Consider the following 27,850-nt stretch of genomic DNA (forward strand, 5'->3'; position numbering starts at 1 on the left):
TTTTCTTTAAAACATTTTTACTTGGAAATGTACAGAAAAATACCTAAAACATAAAAGTACAATGAAATAAATTGTAAAACTCAAGGAATCACCACCCAAGAAGCAGAGCACGGCTAATGTCTTTTCAGTCAAAATACTATGTTTCTGGGTCGGCCCCATGGCTTGGCGGTTAAGTGCGCGTGCTCTGCTACTGGTGGCCTGGGTTCGGATCCCAGGCACGCACCGATGCACCACTTCTCCAGCCATGCTCAGGCCGAGTCCCACATACAGCAACTAGAAGGATGTGCAACTATGACATACAACTATCTACTGGGGCTTTGGGGAAAAAAAAAAAAAAGGAGGAGGATTGGCAATAGATGTTAGCTCAGAGCCGATCTTCTTCAGCAAAAAGAGGAGAATTAGCATGGATGTTAGCTCAGGGCTGATCTTCCTCATACACACACAAAAAAATACTATGTTTCTCTAAAATCCAAAACTCACCAAAATGCCAAGTAGAATAATACCTGACAAGATGAGTCTATCCACCTAACAGAAGAGCCCTGGTTTACTCTGCGTGCCCCGGTTCTGAGACACCACTCAGACATTTCTCACTTCTTCTGATACAATAGCACACTTCAATACCAAGGAAGAACAGGAAAAATTCTGAGCCCTTGCCAGAGAGCCACCCTGTTCAGGCTCATGCAATTTAAGTTAAGTTGCCTTATAGTGGGGCTTTGGGCATTTTAATATAAGCATTCCTTCCCACCTGGGGTCCCAGAATCCAATTCCACTCTAAAATGAGCACTGTACCATTGCGGCTCCCTCGGATTTATGTAAGCCTCTGACTTCATTTTTCTTAAGCATTTGTGACCCCTCAGAGCAAAGAATTAAGACAGTCACCCCCAACTTCTCTTCTTCTATATTTCTCTTCCATTTATTAACAAGACACTGCTGTGGGTGTCCAGAGAATTCAGAAAAAAACAATCTATTTAGAAACAATTCTGACTTAACTGCTGTGTCAATTCCTATCCATGTTTCCCTTCCTCTGAATTAGGGGGGACATTTGGATTAAAACAGTATCTCTCTTACTTAGAATGCACCTGCTCAGGCTGATTAAGCCCCAACTGGAGTCATAATTCTCCACTTTTGAGATCACTACCATTCTAACAAAATGAGTTATCACTTCTGGGGAGACATAAGAAAAAACTAGGACATGTGAAAACAGAATTGTCCTCAAATGAGGTGGGAGAAAAGAACAGAATTGTCCTCACAGGAGGTGGGAGAAAAGGACGGACAAAGAGGCAGGAAAAAAAGGATATAAGAAATAAGAACTAGCAAATATTTTCTTCTAAAATTCATAAAAATGTTTTAAGTCACAATTTATAATTAACATTCCATAAATAAGACTATTGCCCACAGAGCTAAATTCTTCTCTACTACCAGAAAAGCTACATACTGTTTTGTTTTTTCTAAAAGACATCAGTTAGGTTGACTGCCATAACCGCAAGTACTACAGATGATCTGCTCATTCTAATTTCACACAATAACTTCTTTGTTCATACAAGTCCTATGTAACTTTATTCGAAATTCAAAATTGTACTGAGCTTTTAAAACATTAATTTACAGGCGTAATTCTGTATGGTTTTAAGGTAGAGGAACAGTACTATTTTGGAGTTCCACATATTTTCCCCCTTCACAAACATACTCACACAATACAGTATAATCTCCGTTTAATAATAGTGCTGGAGGAAAGGACAAGCTACCACTTTACACTGTATCAAGGCTTCATCTTACATAGTTAAGCATAATAGGATATGATTTTCCCTACAGAATATTTTGGTAATGGTGCACTATAATTACTGGGTAACAGTTATTTTTAAATATTGCCCCTGTCCTCACTCTATCAAAAGGAAAAAATAGTAACCTAAATCTTTCACTCAGTTTAAGACCAATATTTAAAATACTAAAATTCTTGTATAATGCATTAGGCCAACATCATACTTTCTTTTTAAGGGCACAAGAATATACACCATGTCTCAGTAAGAATTTACAAATCTGTTGTTTCTAACAACACAAAAGGCAACCTCACTAAAAATATTAATCATAAAAATAATTAAATCCACTAATTAATTTTATTTCTTTCCAGATACACAAGTGATGCATCATTATGGTAATAAAATAAATAGGTAGGCTGAAAAGGTATCTGGTAAAATATATACAAGGTTAACGAAATTTAAACTATTCCCCAGAATGGAATCTTCTGAGAATATGCATACAAATATCTTAGCCACATTAAACCAGTGGGGGGAACATTAGTTTATTTCATTTCCCTCGGGAAACCTACTTTGGCATATACATGAGCCTCCAACACAGATTCACAAGCACACATCTGTACCCCTACATATGAGGAGGATGATATATCTATTAGGAGAAAAGGGTGTAAGCAGCTCAACAAAATTCTACTGGATCCTGCAGGCCTTAATATTACAACATGAATTTTTATGAGTTTTCAGGGGTAAAAAATTATTTCTAACAAAAGGTTGATCAGACCTGACAGCTCCGAGGAAGTGAAATACATACACCCTCAGGCTCTCACTCGCCAAGTCCCCGCTTCACAGGTAGCATGGCCATAATTCAGCACCCAGTGAGCCCCAAGGCTCAGGGGCAGGAATCCCATCAAGTCCCAAGTGTACGCCGTCCACCACAGTTACTCCTGTAAAACTTCCTCTCGCATAATGGTCACACTTCCATGTGAGGATCAACACACTAACAAATGATGACAACAATATATCAGACGAGTGTTAGTCTCCTCTTTGCATACTGATTTCTTGCCACTATTTTCACTATCCATAAGGTCCTCCACAAAGGTTATGAGCCTGCCTGGGGCCGGCATTTAGAACGTTGCCACGAAGAGAATACTGCATTCATAAAAGGCATTTTGGTTGGACGATATCCTTTTGCTGGCTTAAAAGACCACAGAAGACACTGATGCCCTAGAAAGGGTGAGAGGTAGGCTTCTCTCTCCATTTCCTCTCTCTTCACATCCCCCAATATCCATCAGTTCAGCAAAATTAAGTCATAAAAAAAAATCTCTTTTTGTAAAATGTGCACTAGCTATTCTCAGACTACTAAAGGAAATGAAAATCCCAATGCTCATAATGGGAATGACACTTTTTAATAGCTGCCTTGCTATTTGAGGATCCACTCAAAGATGATCAGGATAAACATCACAAGTCATATCCAGTTAATCTGAGGTCTTTTAAACTAGCGTGTCTGATGTTTCCCAACATAGAGAAAAGTGCTTAGTTCTGCAATGAGACATTAACGTTTGTCCAGAAGTTAGGTTGTGGTAAGGATGTAAATTTTTAAGGAATTATGCTTTCAAATAAACACCCACAAAAAAACTTGGCGTCTTCTGCAAGTTACAACATATTCATGAACAATGCAAGAAGTAGAGACAAGTGTGCAAAATCCTTTGTGGCTCGGAGGACACAGGTCAGTGTCCTTTACAGAAGGCCTTCAGGTCAAAGCTGAAGGTCAGGAAAAATCCGAGTGCAAAAGTTAGACACTTGGAAGGCAAATAGATGAGTTCAAATCCTATCCCTGTCACTAATTAGAAGACGAGGTACCAACTACTTGAGTTCTCTGAAACTCCTGTTTCCTCGCCTGTAAAACGGGGCTGCTCCCCTCCACCTCAGGGACTTGCAGTGAGGATGGAAGGGAGGATATCTGCAAAGCATCCAGCTCATAAAAGGCCTTCAGTAACCGGCACTGGGCAGTAAACAATCTTTCTCCACACGCCAATCTTTCTCTCCTCACTCCTTTGGCCAACAGGAGCAAGAACAAAGCTTCTACACCCCCGGCCACTCAGAACCACCTGGCTGCCTTTAACAGATGGGCACGCAGAATCAAGACCTCCCAGCGGAATCCTGACGTGTCAACGCTCCACAAGAGACTTGAATGTAGTCAAAGCTGAGACCACAAAGCACTGCCATAGCACCCATTTCCCTATTCAGCCCGAGCTGCTGGAAAGCCAGGCTAAATATTTTGCTTATTGTGCTCCTGGCTCTCCCAAGCACTGTCTTTCTCCCTTTCTTAGTTGGCTTTGTGTTTTATTTTGTTGATGGTCATTGGCTTTTCCAGATTTTGCTTATATGGTGCGCTTCCCTCAAGGTGACGGTACTGTGGAGGGGAGAGGGTGAGCATCCTGAGCGAGAGAAACAGAAAGAACAAGGGCCTGTAAGCTGCTTATCTAGTGTGTGTACGTTCTACCCCAAAACACTTTGGCTTAAAACTTCCACTCTCTCATTTTACCTCACAATTTTGTGAGCCAGGAATTCAGGCAAGGCTCAGCAATTCAGCTCTACATATTTTTCACACTATTTTTTTAAGTAACTGTCACAACAAATTGGTAAGTCCGTTCATGAGCAACTGTAACAAAGCAAAAGAAAAAAAAAAAATCAGCTCCTCTCTGCTTTTACTGACCCACCGTGGGAAAAAGCACTGGTTTTCATATCAGATAAACTGTGAGCAAGTTATTGAATTTCTGCGAACTTCGCTTTCCTTAACTATGAAATGGAGATATCCCCACCTTCCTCATAAGATCACAGGTAGAATTAAAAAAATATAATGTATGCAAAGTGCAGTGCCTAGCACATAGTAGGCCTTCAATAAGGCCCATGCTGAAATGCATTAGCAACATTTTCCAGAGCAAGAGAGCCACAGAGAATCACTTCTAATTAACAGCATCAGAAAACCCATACATTTGAGGGAAATAATGCTTCTGGTTGTATTTGAAGGTAAATTAACTGCCTCATACTCAAATTTAATGTTTTCTTTTACCTTTTAGGAAGAAATTCAGTCAATTAAATCATTAGTGACAGATTTGATGCTCTCCTTTCAGTCCAGATGTGAATGTGCAAGGTGTCCATTTTCAAGGCTCAGCCACTTTGGTCGAAGCCATTTTTTTCCTGGCTCTATATGTTTTTATACCATGTTATTATACAGATAACTGAGCACTGCAATTCAGCTACCAATTGTGGAGAAGAGCCGCCAGCAAAGCTGTCAGGGAAATTAATTAGTAAAAGGAAAGAAAGGAGCAGTACTTACCAACTATTTACACAGGGAAGTCTTGGTCTTCCTTCCAGAATCTGCTTTTGCAAACATTTTTAAACATTTGCCCGTTCAGAGGATGGGGCACCCACGCCCACTCACACAGAGGCCCCTGCCAGCTGCTCATCCTGGGAGCCTGAGAAACAAAACCCTGGCTTCCCCAGGGCTCACAGAACTCATCAATCCAGAAAGGAAGCCCTTGACCTCCGAGGAGGTGGGCCTTGGGCTTCACCCCTTCCTGGACCAGCACTCTCAGGTGTTATGGGAAGAGAACCAGGAGCCCCGAGACATCTCCTCAGACATCCAGCCAGCCTGAACTGTCTTACTCCAGGCATTTCTGCCTAACTGGTGACGACTGGCCAGCCAGCAGCGCCAGACTTACATATAACTTGAACATAAAATAAAGTTTTTAAAAGAAATTTTTTTAATCATCTCTTCTTTGAATCCCATTCTGAATTGCTCACTTTGACAGCACATGGAATGAATGTGAAAAATGCACACGCTGCACCCACCCATGATCCACGAGGTAAAGTGAGGGGACTCTCTCCTGGAGTCTTTCTCATGCCAGTCTTTCAGTGCCAGCTCTCACTTCAGAGCTTCACCTTCCCTTCAGCTGCAGAGTAAAGTTCCCTTCATGCATTTATTTATTCAACAAAGATTTACTGCACCCTGGGAGCAGCTGCTGTGGCTACAAAGATGCTTAAGACAGGGTCTCTGCTCTCCTGTAGCTCCCAGTCTGGCGAGGGGAGACGACCTCAAACGCAATCAGGACAGTGCATTAGGAGATCCAAGGGTGATGCCCTGTGCAGGAAGCCACGAACTTGCTGGGGGCGGACAAAGGGGAGGGAGGGAGGAAGGAAGCACGGGACAAACCTTTGAGCTAAGAGAAACTCAGCTCTCAGTGCCGCCTTCTGATTTGCCTGGATCACCAAACTTTAATTTTTAGTAAAATTACACAGAAGGGCAGAACCAAGATTTTAAGTTTATGGTAGCATCACAGCTAGGCATTTTTACGAAGCCAAGTTCTGATCGTGGGTACAGCAGGTACGAAACCTCAACTCACAAAAGTCAGATGTACAAAAAACATTCTTAAAATCCAATTAATTCTGATTCCAAGGCCTGTGGTATGAAACTGATCCCTCGGACTTGTTCCTGGGATGGCACACAGGGAAGCCTACCATGCGTACTGCTGAGTCCTCATGGTCAACCAGCCCCTGAGGGGCTGAAATCCATGTGCTTCCATGCCCCACACGCGGTCCCAGAATCTTTGCCAAGGCAGGATGCTTGCGGTGTCTCAAGTCCAGCCTTTCCTGGCCTCATGCTGCCACCGAGAGGACCACGGAATCCCAACCCCTGTACCCCTGCGCCAACTCAACCTTGACCCCCTTCCCGTCTGGAGGAATCTGCTTTCTCTTTCCCTGCTCTCAAAGGGAAACCACCCCTGATCCCAGGAGGCACAGCCTTCTCTCCTCTACAGGTTTAGACTTTTTATTTATGAAGAGACTGAGAAGATCCTCTACTTGAAACTGCTTCAGTTTTCTACCAGGCGAATATCCCCAAGGCAAGGAATTACAACCATTCCAGTTCCTGCTTGCAATACCAGAGAAGAGAAAAAGCAAAGAGCAAGATACAGGTTTAATTGCTTAAAAAAATTATTCTGCCACACGTGCCCCTTGAAACAAAGTATCAGAGAGGATGCTGTGTCCTTAGCTCCAGATAAACACATGCCCAGTAGATGCACCTCATCACCTCCCAACAGGAGGGGTCCCTGGACCTCTCACTACGTGTGGACCACGAGGTTCCTGCTCTCCCCAAACCACTGTCCTAGCAGCCCCTTCATGCTGGGACCCCTTCATGCTGGGAGGTGTGCAAAGTACAATGTCTTTCGGCACAAAAGAAATCTGCCAACTCAAAGAACAGGAGGAACTTGTTCTCCAAAAGATGGGAAAATAGGGGTCCCTTGAGAGGTCTTCTGTTCTGCAACATAGAAAACCTCTAATTAAAGATTTTTTTTTCAAAGCTTAATCTAAGATTGGGATCTCACTGCCCTCCTCAAGAGTCAAAGGATTCTAGAGACCCCAAATAACATTTCAATAAGAGCCAATAAACTCCTTGACTTCACATGCCAGACAACTCAAATCTTATAGGAACAGCTTCTACTCTCCCTATCATTTCATGCATTAACCAGGCTGTCTGCAAGCTCTATGTGGAGAGGGTGAAAATTTATAGTTTTCAGAGTTAAGATTAATAGCATAGTTGTAACTGTAAATTTCAAAAGTCCAGAGTACACACTGTGGTTACAATAAAAATAACTGGGACAGAGAATCTTTGAAGAAGTGGTGGAACTGGCCAGACATTCACCCAGGGCCTCACAGATTGCTTTCTTAGTCATTTTTCCAGAAGGAAGAGTGAAGGATAAGAGTGCTGGGCCAGGGAAGAGAGAATAGGGCTACAAGTAAGTTCACTTGGGAGCTTAATGTCAATTACAAAAGCAGAACTGCCCTAATCACTCCTCTTTAGCTTGGGCATTTATAAGTAACACCATCTCCTCTAAATTTTCCCCATTCACGCTATAAAATCATTTTCTCCAGTGCCCCCTGCAGTCTTGCTTTATAATTTTGCGTGGCTTTTGAAAGCGGCCCCCACATCACATGTGGCCCCCACACAGGTAGACCACAATTGGCAATCACTGAATCTTTGGTGGAGGGATTTTCCCCCATGCCTGCAGAGTCCTGAAGGAGACAGATCAAGTCCAGAGAGCCTTTTAGAGAGTAGGCTTTATCCTCAGTAGGCTCACTTCCCTCCCCATCCGCAAACACTGGGAACTAGCCACCCTGACAGGTTTAAGCCTTAGAGAAACTACCTTATAAAGTCACAGGACCTATCTAAGAAGACCAGTTAGTCTCTGGATACTGAGGACTTGAAGCAAGTCCACCTGGCTCAGAGGTGTCCGCTCCTGGATCAGGGGCTGCCATGGCCACAGGGCGAGTCCTCAGCTATGTCGGGGGCTCCTCTCTGACAGAGGCCATGATTCCTGCCAAAGATGCAAAGGGTGAGAGCTTCTCCTTGAAGAAGTTTTTCACACTTTGAAGAAGAGGAAAACAAAAAGATTGAGGGAGTGTTTGAAATTTCAGCTGGGCCAAAAACATCGCTGCTCTAAACTTGGCAAATTTCAAGTAATGAGCAACCAAAAGACATCCCAAAGCAGGAAAATAAAATGCTTTCCTCACGAGACAGCACCAAAAATGCCTTCCCTGGTAAATTCTTACCTGACATACTTTCTCCCTAAACTCTGCCCCACAAACAAAAATTTCCTGAAGACAGTGACTAAAAAAGTAGAAAAACTATAAACATTGCTTAATTATCTAGGGAAATATCAATCTTTAAAAAAATACCCTTGATTAGAAAGTTATAAAGCCATAAATAAACTCGTATTAGAGAATATACTACAATCCTGGTAGTTTATTTCGTATCAGTAATTTTAAATTACACAGGCACAAAGAGTTAACCATAAACATATGGAAAAACCAACCGTCCAGTTACTATTCCTTCCAAACATTATTCCTTTTAAAGAGAAAAATAGATTTTCCTAAGACTGCAAATAGGTCTGGTGAACATATCTGCTGAGACAAATCACTTAATCTGGTACCAACTCCTCTCGCCTTTCCAACACTTACAACCTCGAGGCACCAGGAAGACCCACTTCCAGATGAAGCCCATCAGCTTGATGATTCTGTACTTTCCTCCCTCCCCACACCCACCTTCAGTCTGAATCACGTTTTCACTTGTTGATAGTGCACTGTGCACATTCAGGTCAGCTCACTCTGTGTACTTTGTCTCCTAATCCAACCGTATGTTGCTTGAGGTGCTGACTAGATTTTTTTTATTTCTTTTGCATCTCCCTTCCCTCCTAGCTGACAACTCCTATAGAGCTTTGCAAGCAGCAAGGTTCAATAAATACCTCTTGACTTGACAAAGCAAGACAATGTGCACTTTCACACCAGCTCTGCCCCACAGCAGGAAGGGTTGGCAGCAGCCTGGGTACAGGGAGAAGTGTTACCCTCCCACCTCCAACAAGGTCATCTTCACCAGCAGCTGCTACAGAAACAGCATGCTAAGATAACACCCTCACTCTCCAGGACCCTATGTCCACTCACCCAGTGCTCTAGTATTTCCTCCCTCTCTGGCCTTCAAAAGTGCAGGCCAACAAGCAAGAAGACAGAGGCACTCCAAAAGATAATTATAATAACCCAAGAAGTAGTTGACTTGGCTCCACCCACTCACCACCCCTGTACCTCAATAATACTGATATATAGCTCCAGCCTGTAAGTTTAGGTTAAAATGAGCCTCCCACACAAAATCCCACTCTAATAAAGCCCTAGTTTTCTAGGATATCCTAAGTGAGCAGCTGTTTTAACCACCTGAAACTGAAAGCTACCCATCTCAAAAGTCAAATTAGTCTGATTGCCCAAGACCTTAAAGTAATGCTTTAGAAGTCATCAATTTGTATTACAAGTTTAGCAACAAAATTTTGAATACCTGTGAAACTTAACTTTAAAAAAGCTACATCTTAGTGGCAATTTTGTTATATAATCTGCCACTTTTCATCCCAGCCCACAGAGAAAGCAGCAGCAGTAATTACATTTACATCCTTAGATGTCCTTAGGTGTCAAAACAAATTTCTAAAAACTGCAGGTGACAGTATCTGAACAATTCAAGAAAGTGCCCGTCTGATTGGATGATTCGCAAGAGGACAAAGGGAGCGCTCCCTGATGTTTCTCAGCAGGGCTCATAACTATCATCATGAAATCACTCGGTAAACCTGTATTTATCATTTTTAAATATCTGTGTTTCACTTTCCTTTAACTCCACAGACGATCTCTAAAGGGGCACAGAGAGGCTCTGACAGGATCATCCTCATTGCTGGAACTTAGCTATCAACTATTTTGATGGGGCCATCGACATCTCTTTGAAAGAACAAATTGCAACAATTCCACAACTCAGCCTTAACCATCTCATGAGAGGAGGGGAGAGAGATGGCAGAGAGAGAAGACAAGCAACTCGAGACATAGTGAATAAAAACATCCCCCAGGCGGAGTGACGCGGCCACCCTTCCTCAAACTCTGTGGACTCGGGTTCCTGAAAATACACATTTAAGTATAAAGTCCCCAACGGAACAAGGACATGTGGCAATTATTTAAAGCCTCATCTACAGGAACTATCAACCCTATCATCTGAGTTAAACTAAAAGAAAAAGCATGGGAAAATTGAATTTCTGCTTGTGAGGGAGAGACAGACCATGCAAATCAGAGCATCATTTGTTCTACAAAGATATTTTATTATACAAAGAAAAAATGTTTTGGATAAATGGCCTCTAGTTTTAATTATTTCTATTAATAGTACTTGGTTTATTTAAAAAGGCATTCTGATGTGCTCTGAGGAAACCACCTTCTACCTTAAATTCTGAGCCTTCACAGGCCTCCCCCACTAGAAGTGAACTGAGAAGCAGCAGGAGACATTTTGCTTTGGGCTAAAATGATTTGTCCCCATATGTGAGGGAGTCTTGGGCACCCAAGAAGGTGTCCTAAAGACAAAGAAATGTCATCGCCACATCTCCAGGAGGATCTCCAGAGCCACCACATGGCTCGAGTGGAGGCTGAGTGTGCGAGCTCCCTCTCCCCTTTGAACTGTTCCCTAACTCAGAACACCCAGGAGGGTAGTGCCCTGCTCATCCAGGTGTGCAGATGTTGAGAACAGCCAATGATTATTTGTGCCACAGTCATCCACCTCCAGAAGCTGCTATATTGCCCCCAACACTATAGAGAAGAAAGACTTGCCCCCGGTACCCCAAAAGGAACCTCACATTAGAAACTGAAAGCTGGAGCAGCAGTGCCCTGACTGGCAGGAGCAGCTGACAGTCAGAAGGCCCCAGCTCGGGTCCCGCTCTGGCCAAGTACACACTTAACCTCTCTGGGGAAGACAGGTGCAGAGCAGCCTTTGACCTTTCAGACGCAAAATTCTACTTTCACCATTTCTAGCACTATGATCCCATTTCTAAGACTTTATCATCCCATTTTGGGGGTTAATTAGGCTTTTGTAGGCTGATCTGGAAAGCGAATCACCATTTAAAACTACATCTCTATGGTTAAAAATTGTTTTATTTTAAAGATTATTCAACAGATAGCCTCCATGACAATTTCTAAAGGACAGCCTAGTTCATACAGTTAAGACCCTAATACGCAGGCCCTAAAGTTACCCTGTACTGAAAAGGGGGCTCATGTTCTACACCCTTGTCTCCCTGCTAGCCAAACCAATTTGCTATTACAAGACTTCTATTCTAAAACTGAAGCTTCATGCTCTATTTAAAGACTCTAAGTATTTCAAAAAAACCCACAGAAGCCTGGCAACGTGAAGGGGTGAGGTAACACAACAGGATGCTACAGCATCAAGAGAAAGGCAAAACTGACCTTGTGATCCAGAGTTAAAGTCCTTTGCAGGGACTGCGGAGTGAGAGATAGGACCCTCAACCTTTATTCATGATGACCAACAGAAATATCGCAAAAAATTTTAAAAGATGGATAAAAGTGGAACATAAGGAAAGCATATTTTTTCTGTATGTTTAAGTCAGCATAATCTGAAAGGAAGAATCCACGAGTAACTGTCCCCCTGAGAATGCCTCTCAAGATCACGTGCTTATTCACAAACCAGAAACCACCACTATCTAAATTGACTATCAAGTTTGTCAAAAGAAAAACATGGATAAACAGTTCTATAACAAATCATATACTGATGACAATTTTAAAATTTTAAATGAATGTTTCTATTGTAAGAGGGAAACAAAAACAAGCTGGACTGGAAAAGAACCTATTTCATCACAGGTGAAGATCACGAAGGCTGATAATTTGCCTATTAAGGAGCCAAGGCAAAGTTCAGGTCTCCTAACTGCCACACCAACTCATCCACTACTGACAAAATTGCCAGAATTCCTGCCACCCATTTCCACTGACAGCAGCTTTATCCTGAGCACTAATGAGTGCAGCCCAGTATCACTTAATATTTTAAGGCTAGTTGTCAATATTTCATCAGAAATTAAAATCCCTTTAAATATGCGGCAAAAATAGCTTACTGTTACAAGTGTGATTGTAATGAATAACCAAAAATTATCCCGGCAGAATACAGTTTCCCAGTGCCAAGAGAAAAATAAGAACTGGTTTAGAGTCAAACCCTTTCATTTGTAGAAACCCACTCAGCCCACTGATGACCTAAAACCCAGAGTCATAGCTTTAAATCTTAGCCCTGACCTTAACCAAAGTTCTACAGACAGACAATCCAAACTCTTAACGCCAAAGACACAAGGACCTATCCACTAAGTAGTATTTTCATTCATTTAACAATTATTCATTCAACCATCATTTATCGTGTGCCACATCATATAAGGCTCTGGGATAGAGATGACCAAGAGGCTAAGGCCTTAAGGAATGCACAGTGCTCCTCAATTGTCTCCTCAAACCGTCTCTTCTCACTACTCTCTTCATTTGTATAACCTTCAGAGGCCACTTAGCTACAGCGTGGTAGTATGAACCAAAAGAATTATCAATTAAATTTAAAAAGACTTTTGTAACAGTTAAGTGAATAAATGCATGTAAAACACTCAGAATGGCGTCTTGACACACAATATGCCTCACCCGCAATTTTGTGCCAGATATTGTTATTATCCACTACATGCGATGCACTCTCTCTGCTACAGGGACTTGAGTTGATAGGACGTTGTTCCCACTCTGACGAGCTCACAATCTTGCAGGAGGGAGATATATTAACTATTAACTCTACTACAAAGAGAAATGTGTACAAAATGGGAACGAGAAAACAGTTGAAATAATAACAGTTTGCACACCCTCTTCTGATAAGTACTGTACAAATATTAACAATATATACAAGATCTAGCATAACCCAGGAACAAAGATAATGCAGCCCAACGCTGAGAAAAACAAAACTGTCATCTTCAACTTCTAAAGTTTAAAAAAGAAGTCAAGATTATCTACTTTCGTTAACAGCACATGCAATTTTATACTCATTTTCTACCTCTTCTTATACACTTCTACGTCCTCCATAGTTTTCAAAGATGATTGATGCCCAGAGTGAGAGCCCTAAGGCTCTACAAGATGTCCAGTCATTAAAAAAAAAAAATCCAGCTTGTTCAGCACAGAATAATAAGACAGCAAAACTGCACCATGACATTACAGGGAAAAAAGGTAAGCAACAAAGTGAGAACAAAGGCCTTCAATTAATTTTTAGTGAATCATGAAATTCAGTAACCAGAAAGGGTTTTTCCCCCAAACATTCTGTTTTGTTAACAAAGGTTTCACTACAATCTCCCAGCTAAAGTGGTTTGTCGTGTTCTTTTTCAAACTCCAATGATCAAGCTATAGACAGGAAGGGAAGAAAGAGCAAGGAATGAATTAGAACACAGAATGACAGGCAACCCAATACAAAGAAAGTGATAACTCCGAATAATTTTAAAGGCATTTAAACCAGTATGATTTTAGCAGGTTACAAAATCGTCATGATGCTACTCTACTGGTATAGCTCTTCCCAACCACTCTTACTCCATAATTTTAAAACTGTTGCCCTCAGCTTGCTCCAGTAGAAATGTTTTAACTTCAGAAGTGGAACGCTTGAAAACAAAAGCGGTACTGACATTTTAATAAAGAAAATCAAGCGAGTTCAAAGTTGTTATTTCCATTTTACCTCTTGTCCTCCTAATACAGAATTTGCACCATGGCTGCGATCCACCCATCACCACAGGTTAAAGCTATTCATACAAGGTCTTAGAGGCACTGTTGAACCATACTCCCCTGCCCAACCAACAAAGAACTGGGGTAGCCTATTAGGGTAATTTAATGTCCATAGCGCAAAAAACCAAAATTTTCCAAGAAAATAAAGTGGTACATTAAATAAAGTTTACAAAGGTAATATTTCAAACAATAGATAAATAATTTAAAGTACCAAAACATAAGGCAAAGAGAAGATATTTTCCTCTTACTTGACAAGTAGTCTCCCTCTCATTCTTCACTCTCTCATGCTCACACACAGTCTTTAAACTTAGGCCGCGCTGACTGAACACAGCACTTCTACTTACTAGTCTGAGAAAAGCCACAGGAACGGGAAGGTCAGCATTTTCTTGGGTCTTCCTGATTCGTACACTACTCATCTGAGATGAGTCTAATGTTCTCCTCCTTAAGTAAAACTTTTCTATGGTCCTTTCTCCCCAAACCAGCATTTGGGGCTGCTCCTTTCTCTGGAACAATTCTCCCCTCCTCTCCTTGGCGGCATCTAAGTGAGTAGCCTCAGAGCCGCCCTTGTAAAACGAGAAGCCTGGGGTGATGACGATTTCAATTAAGCCTCAGGTGATTTCAATTACGCACTCCAACTAAAACTAAGGGAGTGACGAAGCAAATTTTGTGAGTTTGTGTGTACAGGAGCTAGACATATTTCTATGGGATCAATTTATTTATAAAGAACCTATTTGTGAAAATAATCCTTTAACCTTTACACACAAAATGGATTTCATCACAACTGCATTCTATTTCAATACCTTAATGTAGTTCAGCTAGCAATGATTGCCCTAAAAAGCAATTTTAAATTTGTAATTTCTCTGAATATAAGTCTCAATGACCGTGTACAACGACATAAGGTTTTAACCACCAACTCTAACCCAATTTTACTTTATTTCCCCGGCACTGATGAGGCACTGGGGCCCTTCCTGCATTGCAGAAAGTGTATCCATCTCTGCATAAAGAAATGCCTGAAAAGACAGATGTTAACATCAGAAGCCAGAGAAATGATGGTATTATTTTTTTTTTTATGAGAAGATCAGCCCTATGCTAACATCTGCCAATCCTCCTCTTTTTTTTTTTTTGCTGAGGAAGACTGGCCCTGGGCTAACATCCGTGCCCATCTTCCTCCACTTTATATGGGACGCCGCCTCAGCATGGCTTGCCAAGCGGTGCGTCAGTGTGCACCCGGGATCCGAACCGGCGAACCCCGGGCCGCCGCCGCAGCGGAGCGCGCACACTTAACCACTTGTGCCACCGGGCTGGCCTCAGATGGTATTATTTTTAAAACAAACATAGAATGGCACAAAATCATCAGCCAGGAGTGAACTACATACCTAACTTCTCAGCTTATTAAAAAAGTAGCTGAGGGACTGGCCCGGTGGTGTAGTGGTTAAGTTCACGTGCTCTGCTTCAGTGGCCCGGGGTTCGCAGGTTCGGATCCCAGGCGCGGACCTATGCACCGCTCATCAAGCCATGCTGTGGCGGGGTTCCACATAAAAAATAGAGGAAGATGGGTGCAGATGTTAGCTCAGGGCTAATCTTCCTTAGCAAAAAGAGGAAGATGGGCAACAGATGTTAGCTCAGGGGCCAATCTTCTTCCCAAAAAAAAAAAACTTAAAAAAAAAAAAAAAAGTAGCTGACCAAGTTCTAAGGCAGAGGCCAAAAGACCCACATCTGATGTGATTTTGTTATGTACACTCAACTCCCCAAACTAAACTGGGTGCACCTGTGAGCTTGCTGGCCACTGAAAACACCATTAAATTACAAAGTCAAGCACATTAAAATTAAATTTTCATTTTCCACATGATAGCCTATGAAATTAGTTAAGAAAAGAAAGCCAATTCGTCAGTAGTTCCATCCTCCCTCCCACCTCCCCACCTGCCCCCACCCCCAATATCAAGACAAAGCATTTGGGCTGAAAGGTTCAGTGAAAGTAAGTACCATAATCAAAATTATATTGACTGTGTCCAAGAGAGGAATTGATGGGCTAGCAAAAGAGTACAGGCCTAGGGTACAAATTTATAAGCTGTCTCACAGACACATGTGTCTAGTTATGAAGTCAAATGATTAACTAAGCAGTGAATGTTTTTCATTAGAGAAGTTGGGTGGTACCACCAGAAATTTCATACACGTTCTATACATTTAAACTTCAGTGTATGTGTACCGCTGACCACGGTCCTGAACCAACATTTCACATTTAGGGCAGGGTTCTCTCTCCTAACCCTGGAAGTGACTGCTGCCCAACCCTTCCCAGGAATTCTGGACCAGGTGAGAGGGTGCTCAGAGAGAGGGCAAAGAGAGGCAGAGAAACAAGTGCACAACAGCTGTTGGAGAAAGAGACCTCTGCTTAATCATAGTTTATGTTATGCTTTAACCCAAAATAACATTACCAGATAAGAAACCAGACAAAATAGTGCAGACATCAAAGAGAACAATAATCTTTGAACTGATGTCGACCTGAACAGGTGCAGAGGGCAGAGCAGCAGGATGGTGGAAGCACTGTAGTCGCTGTACCAGCATGCGAGTTATATCAAGAGTGCTCTGAGATTATGTGCATTTTTGCCTTAAAAATTGAAATATTAAGAAAAAAATTGAAATGTTTACACTATCCCAAAATGATAAAATAGAATTTTTGTTGGGCAATTTACATACATGAGTTCTTGCATTTTTAGAAATTTTATCGCATTTCTAACAGATTTCCCCTTTGAGAAGTTGGGGTGGCCCCTGGACCACCTGCCTCACTCCCTCCTGGCCCCCAGTGCTTACACGAGCCCAAGTCGGCTTCCAGAAAATCACTGGATTTCCTTGTTACTCTCTTCTCAGCCTCTAAATATTATCTAGGAAGCTTAAGAGAAGTACATGGTCACCTCACCAGCCTCACCACACGGCTGACATGCTGCCTTCTGACTAAATCCCTGGGCGCAGCTCATGATTTACATATTCACAGAGTCTTTGAGTATATTATTTAATAAATGATCACTAAGAGCAGGTTCCACGAGCAAAAGAGAGACAGTGTCTTAATAGAAGGGTTAATGAACCATACACCATAAAGCTTTGCTGTTAGTACATCATAAGAAATGCTCTGTCCATGAAATTAAAAGTGATAACTATGTAACACATCTACCTACTCATGAATGAAAGGGCCTGCCAGGACTACCAACAAAACATGCTGGTAGCATACTCCATGATGGAAGGGACTCAAGGCTTCCGATTATTCCCATCTGTGGCCGTGATATTCTGCATAAACCAGCTTTTCCATACTCAGTAATAACAGCAAACATAATTATGGAAGGCATACTGTGTGCCAGACATCATGCTGAGTATTTTATACAAAACATCTCATTAATTCTCATAACGACCCTCTGCAATAAATATTGGCATGTCCATTTTACAGATGAGGAAATAGTCTCAGTATTAACAACCTTTCCAAAGTCACAGGGCCTATAAGTGGCTGAACCAGGGTCATTAGTCCATGTCCCTCGGCACTAGAGACCTTGACCTCAAGAGCAGGGAAACACTGGCTGCCAGCTCTGAAGGGATGAGGGAGAGGAGCACAAGCCCTTTCCAGGCAACACTATAGAGTGTGAGAACGTGATTATAAATGGCATGGGGTGTCTTTCATCTAAAAAGTACAATATTCTCTTCTAAGATGTACACATGCATGTGTGCGTACAGACATACACACACACATACAAACATACACACACACCCCACTCAGTTTTCTCTAACGCCAGGCCACCTGGTTATGGACTCCTCTCATTGTGAGAAATTTTCTGCCAGGATTCTTTCTACAGTTTATCATCTTTGCACCCTGCATTGTAGCACTTCCACGCTCTTCCCCACAGGGACAAAGTGAAATACAACCGGACTCATAGACCATATCCACTAAGTCTGAGGGCATAGATAGCCTTTGTCACTGGCTCTAAAACACTGGAAAAATATAAATATTTGACATTTCCTGGAATACCTCAGACCAGAGGTGGAAAGGGTAAAAGCCTGAGTTCTTTGATGCTGACCCTTCCCTCTGTAGGAAAATCCAAGCAAACAAGCTAGACTATTGCAATGTGTGTTAGCTCACCAACACCACACTTCCCATCACCAGAGACTCGCACACAATCTCAGGGCAATTTCCCCTCATATTCACCTCAGGTAAATGTTTCCCTGCGATTTACTATGGAAATGAGTATTTGCAAGGCCCTCTTCTCAGTCTCCATTCACGTTAATAAAGCTTTTCCTTCAAGAAAATACTAGGCTTAAGGCAATATCACAGTGAAAAGAAGCATTAATATTACACTAAGATAGTCTCTTGAATAGACCTAAATTCTTTTCCTATTATATTTCATATGTGTTTACCTCGAGTACCTGAACTATCAGGAATGAGCCCCTGTTCCATCTACACACCATTTATTAAGATGCCATCCTCTCAGGTTATCAAACATTTAAACAGGCCACAGCAGCCGTTCCCAACACGTGGGCTTCATGCTGCCTGTCCTTCCCAAAACACAAATCTGATCACGTCACTTCCCTGCTTCAAATCCTTCGATAGCTCCCAGTGCCCTCAGAATCAAGTCCAGAAGACTCTATATGACCCAGCTGCTGCCTCTCTCTCAAACATCACCCGACGCCATGCTCCCCTCTCCTCCACGCCAAACCACCCAGATTCCTCTCAGATCCACAGCCCCACCATGCTCTCTCCTGCTAGCTGCATCTCTCTCATCTCTTCCCTTCTCCCACTAACTCCTGCTCATCCATCCAGTCTCAGCTCAAACCTCACTTCCTCAGTGAGGCAGTTCCTACGCCCCAACTAAATGGGTTACACGGTGCCGTCACACACCCCCTCACAGCCTGTCCCCACCCCCCTTTACCACCCTTGAAACCTATTAATTAACAATCATGTGTTTAGTGACTATCTCCCCCACGACACTAGAAGCTTCATGAGGTCAAAACTCTCTCTGTCTTCTCCATCTTCGTGTCCTCAGTGCCCAGAACGATGCTTCACACCGAGGCAGACTCTATAAATTGGCTGGCTGACTGATTTTCTGAACTCGTGGCTCTCATTGAAGTAGTGAGTCAAAAAGCAGATTAAATAATAAATATGCGAAAATTTATGCACTACTTTTTTTTTTTCAAATTATGTAGCTGCTGTGATTAATAAAATACAAATTCAGTGAAAAGCTTTACTGAATTCATGGTTGCTTTTTGCTATTTATTCTCTTAACCAATGAAATTCATCTACTGCATTACTGCCATGTGGGGGACGCCCCCACGCACAACCACTCAAAGTGATGTTAAAAGCAAGCCTCAAACTCATACACCATTTAATAGAACAGTTAAAAGACATCCCTTAATTGTGCCTATTATCAATGAGGGAAACTGTTTCCCAATTTATGTCAATAAAACAAATCCTTTAGTGCAGCAGAGTATAAATGAGCCACTTTATATTGAGTTGAAAACCCTTTTGACCACTAAGCCTTTTTTCTGCCATTCTAAGAATCCCTGAAAGTTTCAAGTTCTAACATACACAGTGAAAAGCACAGTAATGCAAAAGTCCCTTCACAGGTGTTCTGAGTAAATCCTCAGTGATTTAAGTTTGTTCAAAATTTACCCAGAAAAACTGTTCATAACATTTTCACTGTGATCCATGAGGTTTTTTTGATAACAGATCTAAAGTTTTGAGCATCATAATTCACAATACACAAAAACAAATGAACACATACAGAGTCACCCTTCAATCAAATGTGCAACTATTTTCAAAGATGTCATTTTTTCCTCATTCATTCAACATATATTTACTGAACCCCTATTAAGATATGAGAGGCACCATGCTAGGCATACAAAGACAAGATTTCTGCCTTCCAGGAGTTCACTGACACACAGCAAACAGCACTGAGCACTTGATCAGTCATCACAAGGTGTTCTGGGAAGGGACAGGGCAGAGTGCCTAAAGGCAAGTCTCAGAAATGTTGTCAGAAGAACTGTCCTCCAAGCTAGACCATGTAACTATCAGAAATGCAGCCCGCTACCTCTCAGCATGCACAGACCCCAAATCCACAGGCCCAGGGAAGCCGCAGAAGTCAGATGCAGTTTATTAAATAAAAAGTCATGTGCCATCTCTAAGTCTCATGTGTTTGACATTAAGTACATAGAAACTAAAATCAGTGCCATGTAAACTAAAGCATTGTTTTTAAGACACCAAAAGCTTACAGGACTGATTTAAGTCTATACTTTGTAAGTTCTTTACACACATATCAACAGAAAGATAAAACGTGAAATAGGTCACACACTACTGACCCTAGTAGATATATAACAAAACAGCTTCAACAAGATTGCCCCCAAAAATTAGCTCTGCAATCAATATACTAGAAACTTAGAATTTTGCTGTTTTTAAAAACTGATGCAATAAGCTACTGTAAAATAATCTTTGGAAAACAATGACTCTCCCAAGCTAGATGTAACAATTTTAAAATCTAAATGAACCTCTTTCCATTTTATGGGTTGCACGTAAGCCTTTTAATGCTTTACATTCAGTGCCTTGCTACAGTACAACTAACCCTGCGCTAACAATGCCGTAATACAACCTGATACAAATAAAAACAGTTTCCCAGCATAGTATAACGAAATGGGAAGAAACTGAATAGACACAGCCTCAGGTTCTCTGAAAGTAGGTATCTGGTTAATTATGCATAAATAACAAGCCAGCCCAAGCTTGCACTTCCATTTCACAAAATTTTTATCACAAATAAATATGAAAATTAATATTTACTTACCACCCAATGCTATATGTTGATACTGTGCTAGGATTAAATCAGATGGTGTGTATAAAATGCCTAACCGCTCTATCGCTATAATTCCCATCTAAGAGGTGAAAAAATGGGGCTTACATTAGTTGAATGGTCCATAACCTCACATCTAGTTAAGGCGGCAAAGCTAGGAATCAAACTCTGGTTTTTCCACTAAACTGAGTGTTTTTAACTGGGAGTTCCTGACTGAACCTCACGGTATTTATAATTGTGTGTGTTTTCTGAGGAGAGGATGGAGAGCTTACATTAGATTCTCAAAGAGGCCCACAACCACAACCCCCACCCAGCCCCAAAAGGTTAAGAACCACTGCACCATCCCATCCCCAGTGTAAGAACCAGAAGATGCACACTGGACTTCAACCCCTTTCACCAAGACTGCCACTTCTCCATTCCTGAGGGGTGAAAAAAAACTCTAGTTTTAGTTTCGCTTTAAAATTCTGAAAGCAAATCAAAATTTCCACTCAACAAATTCCAGCATCCCCTGCGACAGGTTAAGTTACACAATAAATTGCAATACTGTATCAGTTTCCATCCAATTCTGAGATGGCACAAATTCTGACCAATGTTATTTAGTCATTCCACTTGCCAAAATGTGCTTCAATCAACCAATCCTCACTGCATTGCCTGTGAAATAAGCTATCATTATATCCACTTCCGAGAAAGTAAAACACTGTCACCCTGAGGGCACGCAATAAATCAGCTACAGAATCGGGATCAAAAGTGAGAAGGTCCCGGCGTTCCCCACCTGAGATCTGCAAGACCATGTCATTTACCACGGAACATCCTCCTAGCTACACAGAAAACACAGGGCAACTAACTCTACTATCTTCTCTACCAATGGCAAGGCTCAATTAGAATCAAGTGGTAAATCAGTAACTTAGGGCATACCCCCAGCTGCCCAGGGACAAGGGTGCTCATCTCTGCAAGTTGAGGCAGATGTCACAGGGCGAACACTCAGAACATGCCTGGCATCTTCAAAAGGAGATGCAACCACTGAAGAACGCTGCTTCAGTCCCGAGTTTGCTCAGGTAGTTCTGTGATGGGTGTGGCACTCAGCTTAACACCTGGCATCCTGTCCCTAGGATCAATCTGAACTTGGGATCCATCCTAAATTCTTGATCAGAAAAAGGGAGTATTCATGTGCAAATGAACTTTACCTTGAAGTTCACTGGTTCAAACCCCTCATTATACAGATACGGAACTGAACCTCAGAGGAATGAAACGACTCACCCAAGGCCTCACAACTCAGGAGCAGAGACAGTTCTAGAAAGCAGGTCTCCAGAAACCTGTCCAGGATGCTTGCAAGCATCCTGAGCACTGGGACATGGGTCATGGTTACTGCCAGAGGCCTGGACAACCACCAGCTAGGGTTTGCTCCATTTCTGCCAGGCTAGGACCTGACTCCTCTCACCTTGTGCCAGATCTAGTCTTTGCCTCCAGGCTCGGGTCCCAAGGGGCACTGGCCTCAGCCTGCATCTTCTGAGGGACAAAAAAAATTACTTACTAAAGCTAACTCCAACACAGATGAGGAGAATACCATGCTGGCACTGAGGAATTAACTTGACAAGGAGGCTATGTTAGCGTGATGTTTTATTTATGGCCCTGCCTGATCAAGATGACTCCTCCAGAAGAAATGTCCAAAGCAAATAATTTTAAATAAATGAGGAACTTTATGCTTCCTTAACTGTCCTCCAAAGGCAGAAAAAAGCCAGAGAAAGCAGGCAGGAGGAGACCAAAGTCATATGCTCAGTGTGTCAGGACACGACCCACAAGTTTTGGACGAAGATCCTTCCAGGGAACCAGGATGGAAACAGTCTCTCGAAGAAGGTGGGACGTTCCCTATATTCAGTTCGGCGACCAGCGCGTATCTGCACATCCTGGAACAAGTCCGAATTCGAGCTGCAGGCGCGCACGTCAGCGCCGCCGCCAAGAGCTGGGAGTCCTCCTCTCCCGCAGGACCGGCGCTGCCGCGACCAGCCAGAGCCATCCGCGGGCGATACCCCGGCCCACTGAAACCCCGCCATGCAACTCGGCGGGCACCGCTCCCCCCGCCCCCAACACTCTGCCTCTCCCTCTCACACTCATCCCCTCCCCATACTCGCCCTCGACCCAAGCACTTCTAAGTGGGAAGCAATGGCCACTTCGGAGAACGAGACCTTAGTTGTGGGGACAAGCTAGGCGGTCAGATCACATCCCTTCACAAACCCACGGAAGCAGATAGAGACATTAAGGAGTTTGCTGCTTTGACGTTTTAAAAGCACACTATCAGGCAGCACAAGAAGACAAACACAAACACGGAGGTAACCACCCTGGGGAAGTCAATGACCCACAGGGAGGCTCCTAACTGTCATTACCCCGGGCTCGGGGCAAAGCACCTGGGGTCCCTCACGCTCTGCACGCCCCGGTGCGCCCTGCTCACCGCGCGCGAGCGCTGGGTGGAGAGCCGGGGACCCCGCCAGCCAGGACCCGGAGGGGGCGAGGTGGGGGAAGGCGGGGCCCACCTCCTCGTCCTGCTCCTCCCGGGACGCGCTGCTGCCCCGGGGCGCGGGCGGCGCGGCTCCTCCGGGCAGCGGCGGCGGCGGCGCTGGGACTCCAAGCTCGAGCACCACGCGCGCGGGAGCCCACGCGGCCGGCTGACGAGCTCCCAGGGCGCCGCCCGGCGGCGGCGGCGGCGGCGGCTGCTCGCGGGAGAAGCCGCCGGGCTCCCCTTCCTCCGACAGAGTTTCTGAGCCCGAGGAGGACCCGGCCGAGGAAGCGCCGGGCGAGGACGCGGCGGCCGCCGCAGGAGCGGGAGTCCGGGAGCCGCGGCCGCTGCAACTGCGGGGCACCGGCTCCGGCGCCTCTGAAACTTTCTCCCCCATTTCCCTCCCGCGCCCAAAGTGCGGCCCGAGGGGCGGCGGGGCGCGGCGCGCACTAAGAGCCTCCGGGGGCAGCCGCGGGCAGCTCGGCTCCGGCAGGCTCTCGCTGCCGCTCCCGGGCTGCGGGGAGCCCCGCCGGCGACTACATGGCCGCGGCACGGCCGCAGGAGCCCGCCACCAAGTTAGCCGCCGCCCGGGCCTGGCGGCTGCCGGGGGCTCCCGCGCGCAGGGACATGCCAGCTCAGGTCCGCGCTCGGCGCTCCACGGTCCTCCCGCGCTGCGCCCGAGCCGCCGGGACTGCGGCTTCTCCAGCGAAACCTGCCTCCGGGACAGAGCGGGGCGCGGAGGAGATGGGCAGCCCGCCGAGCCAATGGCAGGGCAGGCGCGCCGGTGGGCGGAGGCTGCGGCGCCCCCTGCCGCGCGGGCGTCAGGTAGGCGAGGCGGGGCCGAGGCGCCGGCTGCGGGGTCCTGCCCGAGCGCTGGGGCCCAGGGGACCCGAGCGAGGCACCTGTACCCTGGAGGGTGGGAGTGGGGCCCGCAATCGAGCCAAAGCCTGGGAATCCGAACTCAGGGGAGGAGTGGCTGGCCGTCCTTGGAACACCAGGGGGAGGGGGCCGAATGGGGCGGTGAGACCTTGGAGAAGAACTGGACTTTGTTTCGGAAAAGTGGAATCGAGGAAACTGATGAGAAGAAGTAGCAGGACTTTAAGGGTGCACACACGCACCCACCAGCGTGCTGGAGGAGAAAGGGGAAAACTTCGTGGTATAGTGAATGGATCCAAACGGAGCTGATCTCCAATCCCGGATTCTCCGTTCAAGCTCTTTGGGCCTCAGTTCCCTCGACTGGAAATGGAGACATTAATGTATGTCTTGTCTGGCAATGGGCAGAATTAGAGCAAATATAGAGAGCGCTTCAGCAGACTGCCTGGCTTAGACATATGGAAAGTTCAAAAGACTATTTTCTGTCTTTATTTCTGTTTGTGAACTAAAAAGTTAAGCCAAAGACTTGTACCTTTTGAAAGGGAAGAAAATAAATTATGCCCCTATGTTTAATTAGGACAAAGAATATGCCAGGCACTAAGCAAGATCCTAGACAAAGCTGAATTAGAAAGGACTCTGTGGCCCACCTCTCCACATCAGCTAAGCAGAACATGAAAAGGGTTCACATTTCCAGTTTACCTTCTCCCAGGCCTGGACTGTAAACCAGCAAGATGCAGGACCGGGTGCTTGGTTTTCCTGATCTTTTTTTTTTTTTTTTTTAATTTTTATTTATTGCAATAACATTGGTTTATAACATTGTATAAATTTCAGGTGTACATCATTATACTTCTATTTCTGCAAAGATTACATCATGTTCACCACCCAAATACCAATCACAACCCATCACCACACACATGCCCGGAATTATCCCTTTCACCCTCCCCCCTTCCCCTCTGGTAACCACCAATCCAATCTCTGTCTCTATGTGTTTGTTTATTGTTGTTATTATCTACTGCTTAATGAAGGAAATCGTACGGTATTTGACCTTCTCCCTCTGACTTATTTCGCTTTGCATAATACCCTCAATGTCCATCCATGTTGTCACAAATGGCTGGATTTCATCGTTTCTTATGGCTGAGTAGTATTCCATTGTGTATATATACCACATCTTCTTTATCCATTCGTCCCTTGATGGGCACTTAGGTTGCTTCCAAGTCTTGGCTATTGTGAATAACGCTGCAATGAACACAGGGGTGCATGTATCTTTATGCATTGGTGTTTCCAAGTTCTTTGGATAAATACCCAGCAGTGGAATAGCTGGATCATATGGTAGTTCTATCCTTGATTTTTTGAGGAATCTCCATGCTGTCTTCCATAGTGGCTGCACCAGTTTGCACTCCCACCAGCAGTGTATGAGAGTTCCCTTCTCTCCACATCCTCTCCAACACATGTTGTTTCCTGTCTTGTTAATTATAGCCATTCTGACGGGCGTGAGGTGATATCTCATTGTAGTTTTGATTTGCATTTCCCTGATAGTTAATGATTTTGAACATCTTTTCATGTGTCTGTTGGCCATCTGTATGTCTTCTTTGGAGAAATGTCTGTTCAGGTCTTTTGCCCATTTTTTAATTGGGTTGTTAGGTTTTTTGTTGTTGAGATGCATGAGTTCTTTATATATTTTGGAGATTAAGCCCTTATCAGATGTATGGTTTGCAAATATCTTCTCCCAATTGTTAGGTTGTCTTTTCATTTTGTTGATGGTTTCCTTTGCTGTGCAGAAGCTTTTTAGTTTGATGTAGCCAGAGCAATCAGGCAAGAGAAAGAAATAAAAGGGATGCGAATTGGAAAGGAAGAAGTGAAACTGTCACTATTTGCAGATGACATGATTTTATATATAGAAAACCCTAAAGAATCCAACAGAAAACTTTTAGAAGTAATAAACGAATATGGTAAAGTTGCAGGATACAAAATCAACATACAAAAATCAGTTGCATTTCTATACACTAACAACGATGCTGCAGAAAGAGAAATTAAGAATACAATCCCATTTACAATTGCAACAAAAAGAATAAAATACCTAGGAATAAACTTAACCAAAGAGGTGAAAGATCTGTACACGGAAAACTATAAAACATTGCTGAAAGAAATTGAAGAAGACACAAAGAAATGGAAAGATATTCCGTGCTCTTGGATTGGAAGAATTAACATAGTTAAGATGTCCATACTTCCTAAAGCCATCTATAGATTCAATGCAATCCCTATCAAAGTTCCAACAACATTTTTCACAGAAATAGAACAAAGAATCCTAAAATTTATATTTAACAACAAAGGACCCCGAATAGCTAAAGGAATCCTGAGAAAAAAGAACAAAGCTGGAGGTATCACACTCCCTGATTTCAAAATATACTACAAAGCTATAGTAACCAAAACAGCATGGTACTGGCACAAAAACAGACACACAGATCAATGGAATAGAATCGAAAGCCCAGAAATAAACCCACACATCTATGGACAGCTAATCTTCGACAAAGAAGCCAAGAACAGACAATGGAGAAAAGAAAGTCTCTTCAACAAATGGTGTTGGGAAAACTGGATAGCCACAGGCAAAAAAATGAAAGTAGACCCTTACCTTACACCAAAATTAACTCCAAGTGGATTAAAGACTTGAATGTAAGACCTGAAACTATGAAACTTCTAGAAGAAAACATAGGCAGTACGCTCTTCGACATCGGTCTTAGCAACATATTTTCAAGCACCATGTCTGACTGGGCAAGAGAAACAATAGAAAAAATAAACAAATGGGTTTTCCTGATCTTTAAGAACTAAGAGAAAGAACTTTCACCAAAGGCACCAATAGAATCACCCTAAGGCCTTCCCTGGGGCTGGAGGAGGCAGTCTTCAGGGCAGTGGGGTGACTTGAATTTCTTAGAAGCTAGCTCTCTGCTCAGCAGTGGGAAATAAATGATTCCTCACTTGCATTCAGCTCCTCCTATTCTGAGCTCTGGCACTGCGACCTGGAATATAAGTTCAACCCGATTCAGTTCCACAGACATTGATAGAGATGTGTGCCAGGTGCTTGGAGGGGATACAAAGATGAATAAGGCGAGTCCCCTGCCCTTGAGGAGCTTATGGTCAAGCAAGAGATTGATGCTGCATAATATTGCTCCATTATTAATTTTTAAAAGTTGTGGTAGTGCTGCAGGAACAATGTGCCACAGGAGAAGAGGAGGGGGTTACAGAAAAACAGCAGGTCCTCAAGCTCAGGAGTCCTCAAGAATCTTAGATTTCTCTCTGTCAGAAGTTTTGCCCAAGGTCCTTAAGCACTGAAGGACTCCAGTTGAAAGTCCCTTTAGCTAATGAGCCCTTTTATGCTATCATGCTCTTTACAAGTGATACATCATACAAAGTGCTTCATCATATTGGACAGCAAACTTTGTCCTGGTCAGTTTCCTCCCCCAAGATGAAGGAGAAGGAAATATGACGTGACCCCATTGCCATAGACAGCCATACTGGAAAACGGACTCTGGCTGTCAGGCTGGCATTGTGACACTTCAGAATTATCTGCGGGGCTGTGAAGACCTGCTGAGGCAAAAGGACAATTCTAGTGACTTGACTAAGTTGTGAGAGCAGGGCTGAAGAGAGAGCACCGTGGGGCAGTCCAAATCCAGCCCTGGCCTCACAATTGCTTTCCTAGTCAGGAATATTGGTCTTTATCCGAGCCCCTATGTGGTTGATTTGCCACAGCTGAAGTGAAATGATGACTTAAGCAAGCCATCCGCATGAAA

The 27,850-nt window shown here is 43.6% G+C and overlaps 1 protein-coding gene across 4 annotated transcripts in view; it reads right to left on the minus strand.

Moving 5' to 3' along the window:
* The window catches only part of MAST4 (microtubule associated serine/threonine kinase family member 4), a 545,073-nt gene extending 521,200 nt beyond the window's left edge, over positions 1 to 23,873 (minus strand). For 2 of the 4 annotated variants that reach the window (XM_058563945.1, XM_058563939.1), the window contains exon 1: positions 23,230 to 23,873. In XM_058563945.1, coding sequence (XP_058419928.1) covers positions 23,230 to 23,589 — 360 coding nt within the window. In that variant the 5' untranslated portion in view covers positions 23,590 to 23,873. The remainder of the gene's footprint in view (positions 1 to 23,229) is intronic. The other 2 variants (XM_058563942.1, XM_058563941.1) reach the window with 1 other exon arrangement.
* Between the last annotated feature and the right edge of the window lie 3,977 nt (positions 23,874 to 27,850).

The sequence above is a fragment of the Diceros bicornis genome, chromosome 20, assembly GCF_020826845.1.
Source record: "Diceros bicornis minor isolate mBicDic1 chromosome 20, mDicBic1.mat.cur, whole genome shotgun sequence".
NCBI classification, from domain to species: domain Eukaryota; kingdom Metazoa; phylum Chordata; class Mammalia; order Perissodactyla; family Rhinocerotidae; genus Diceros; species Diceros bicornis.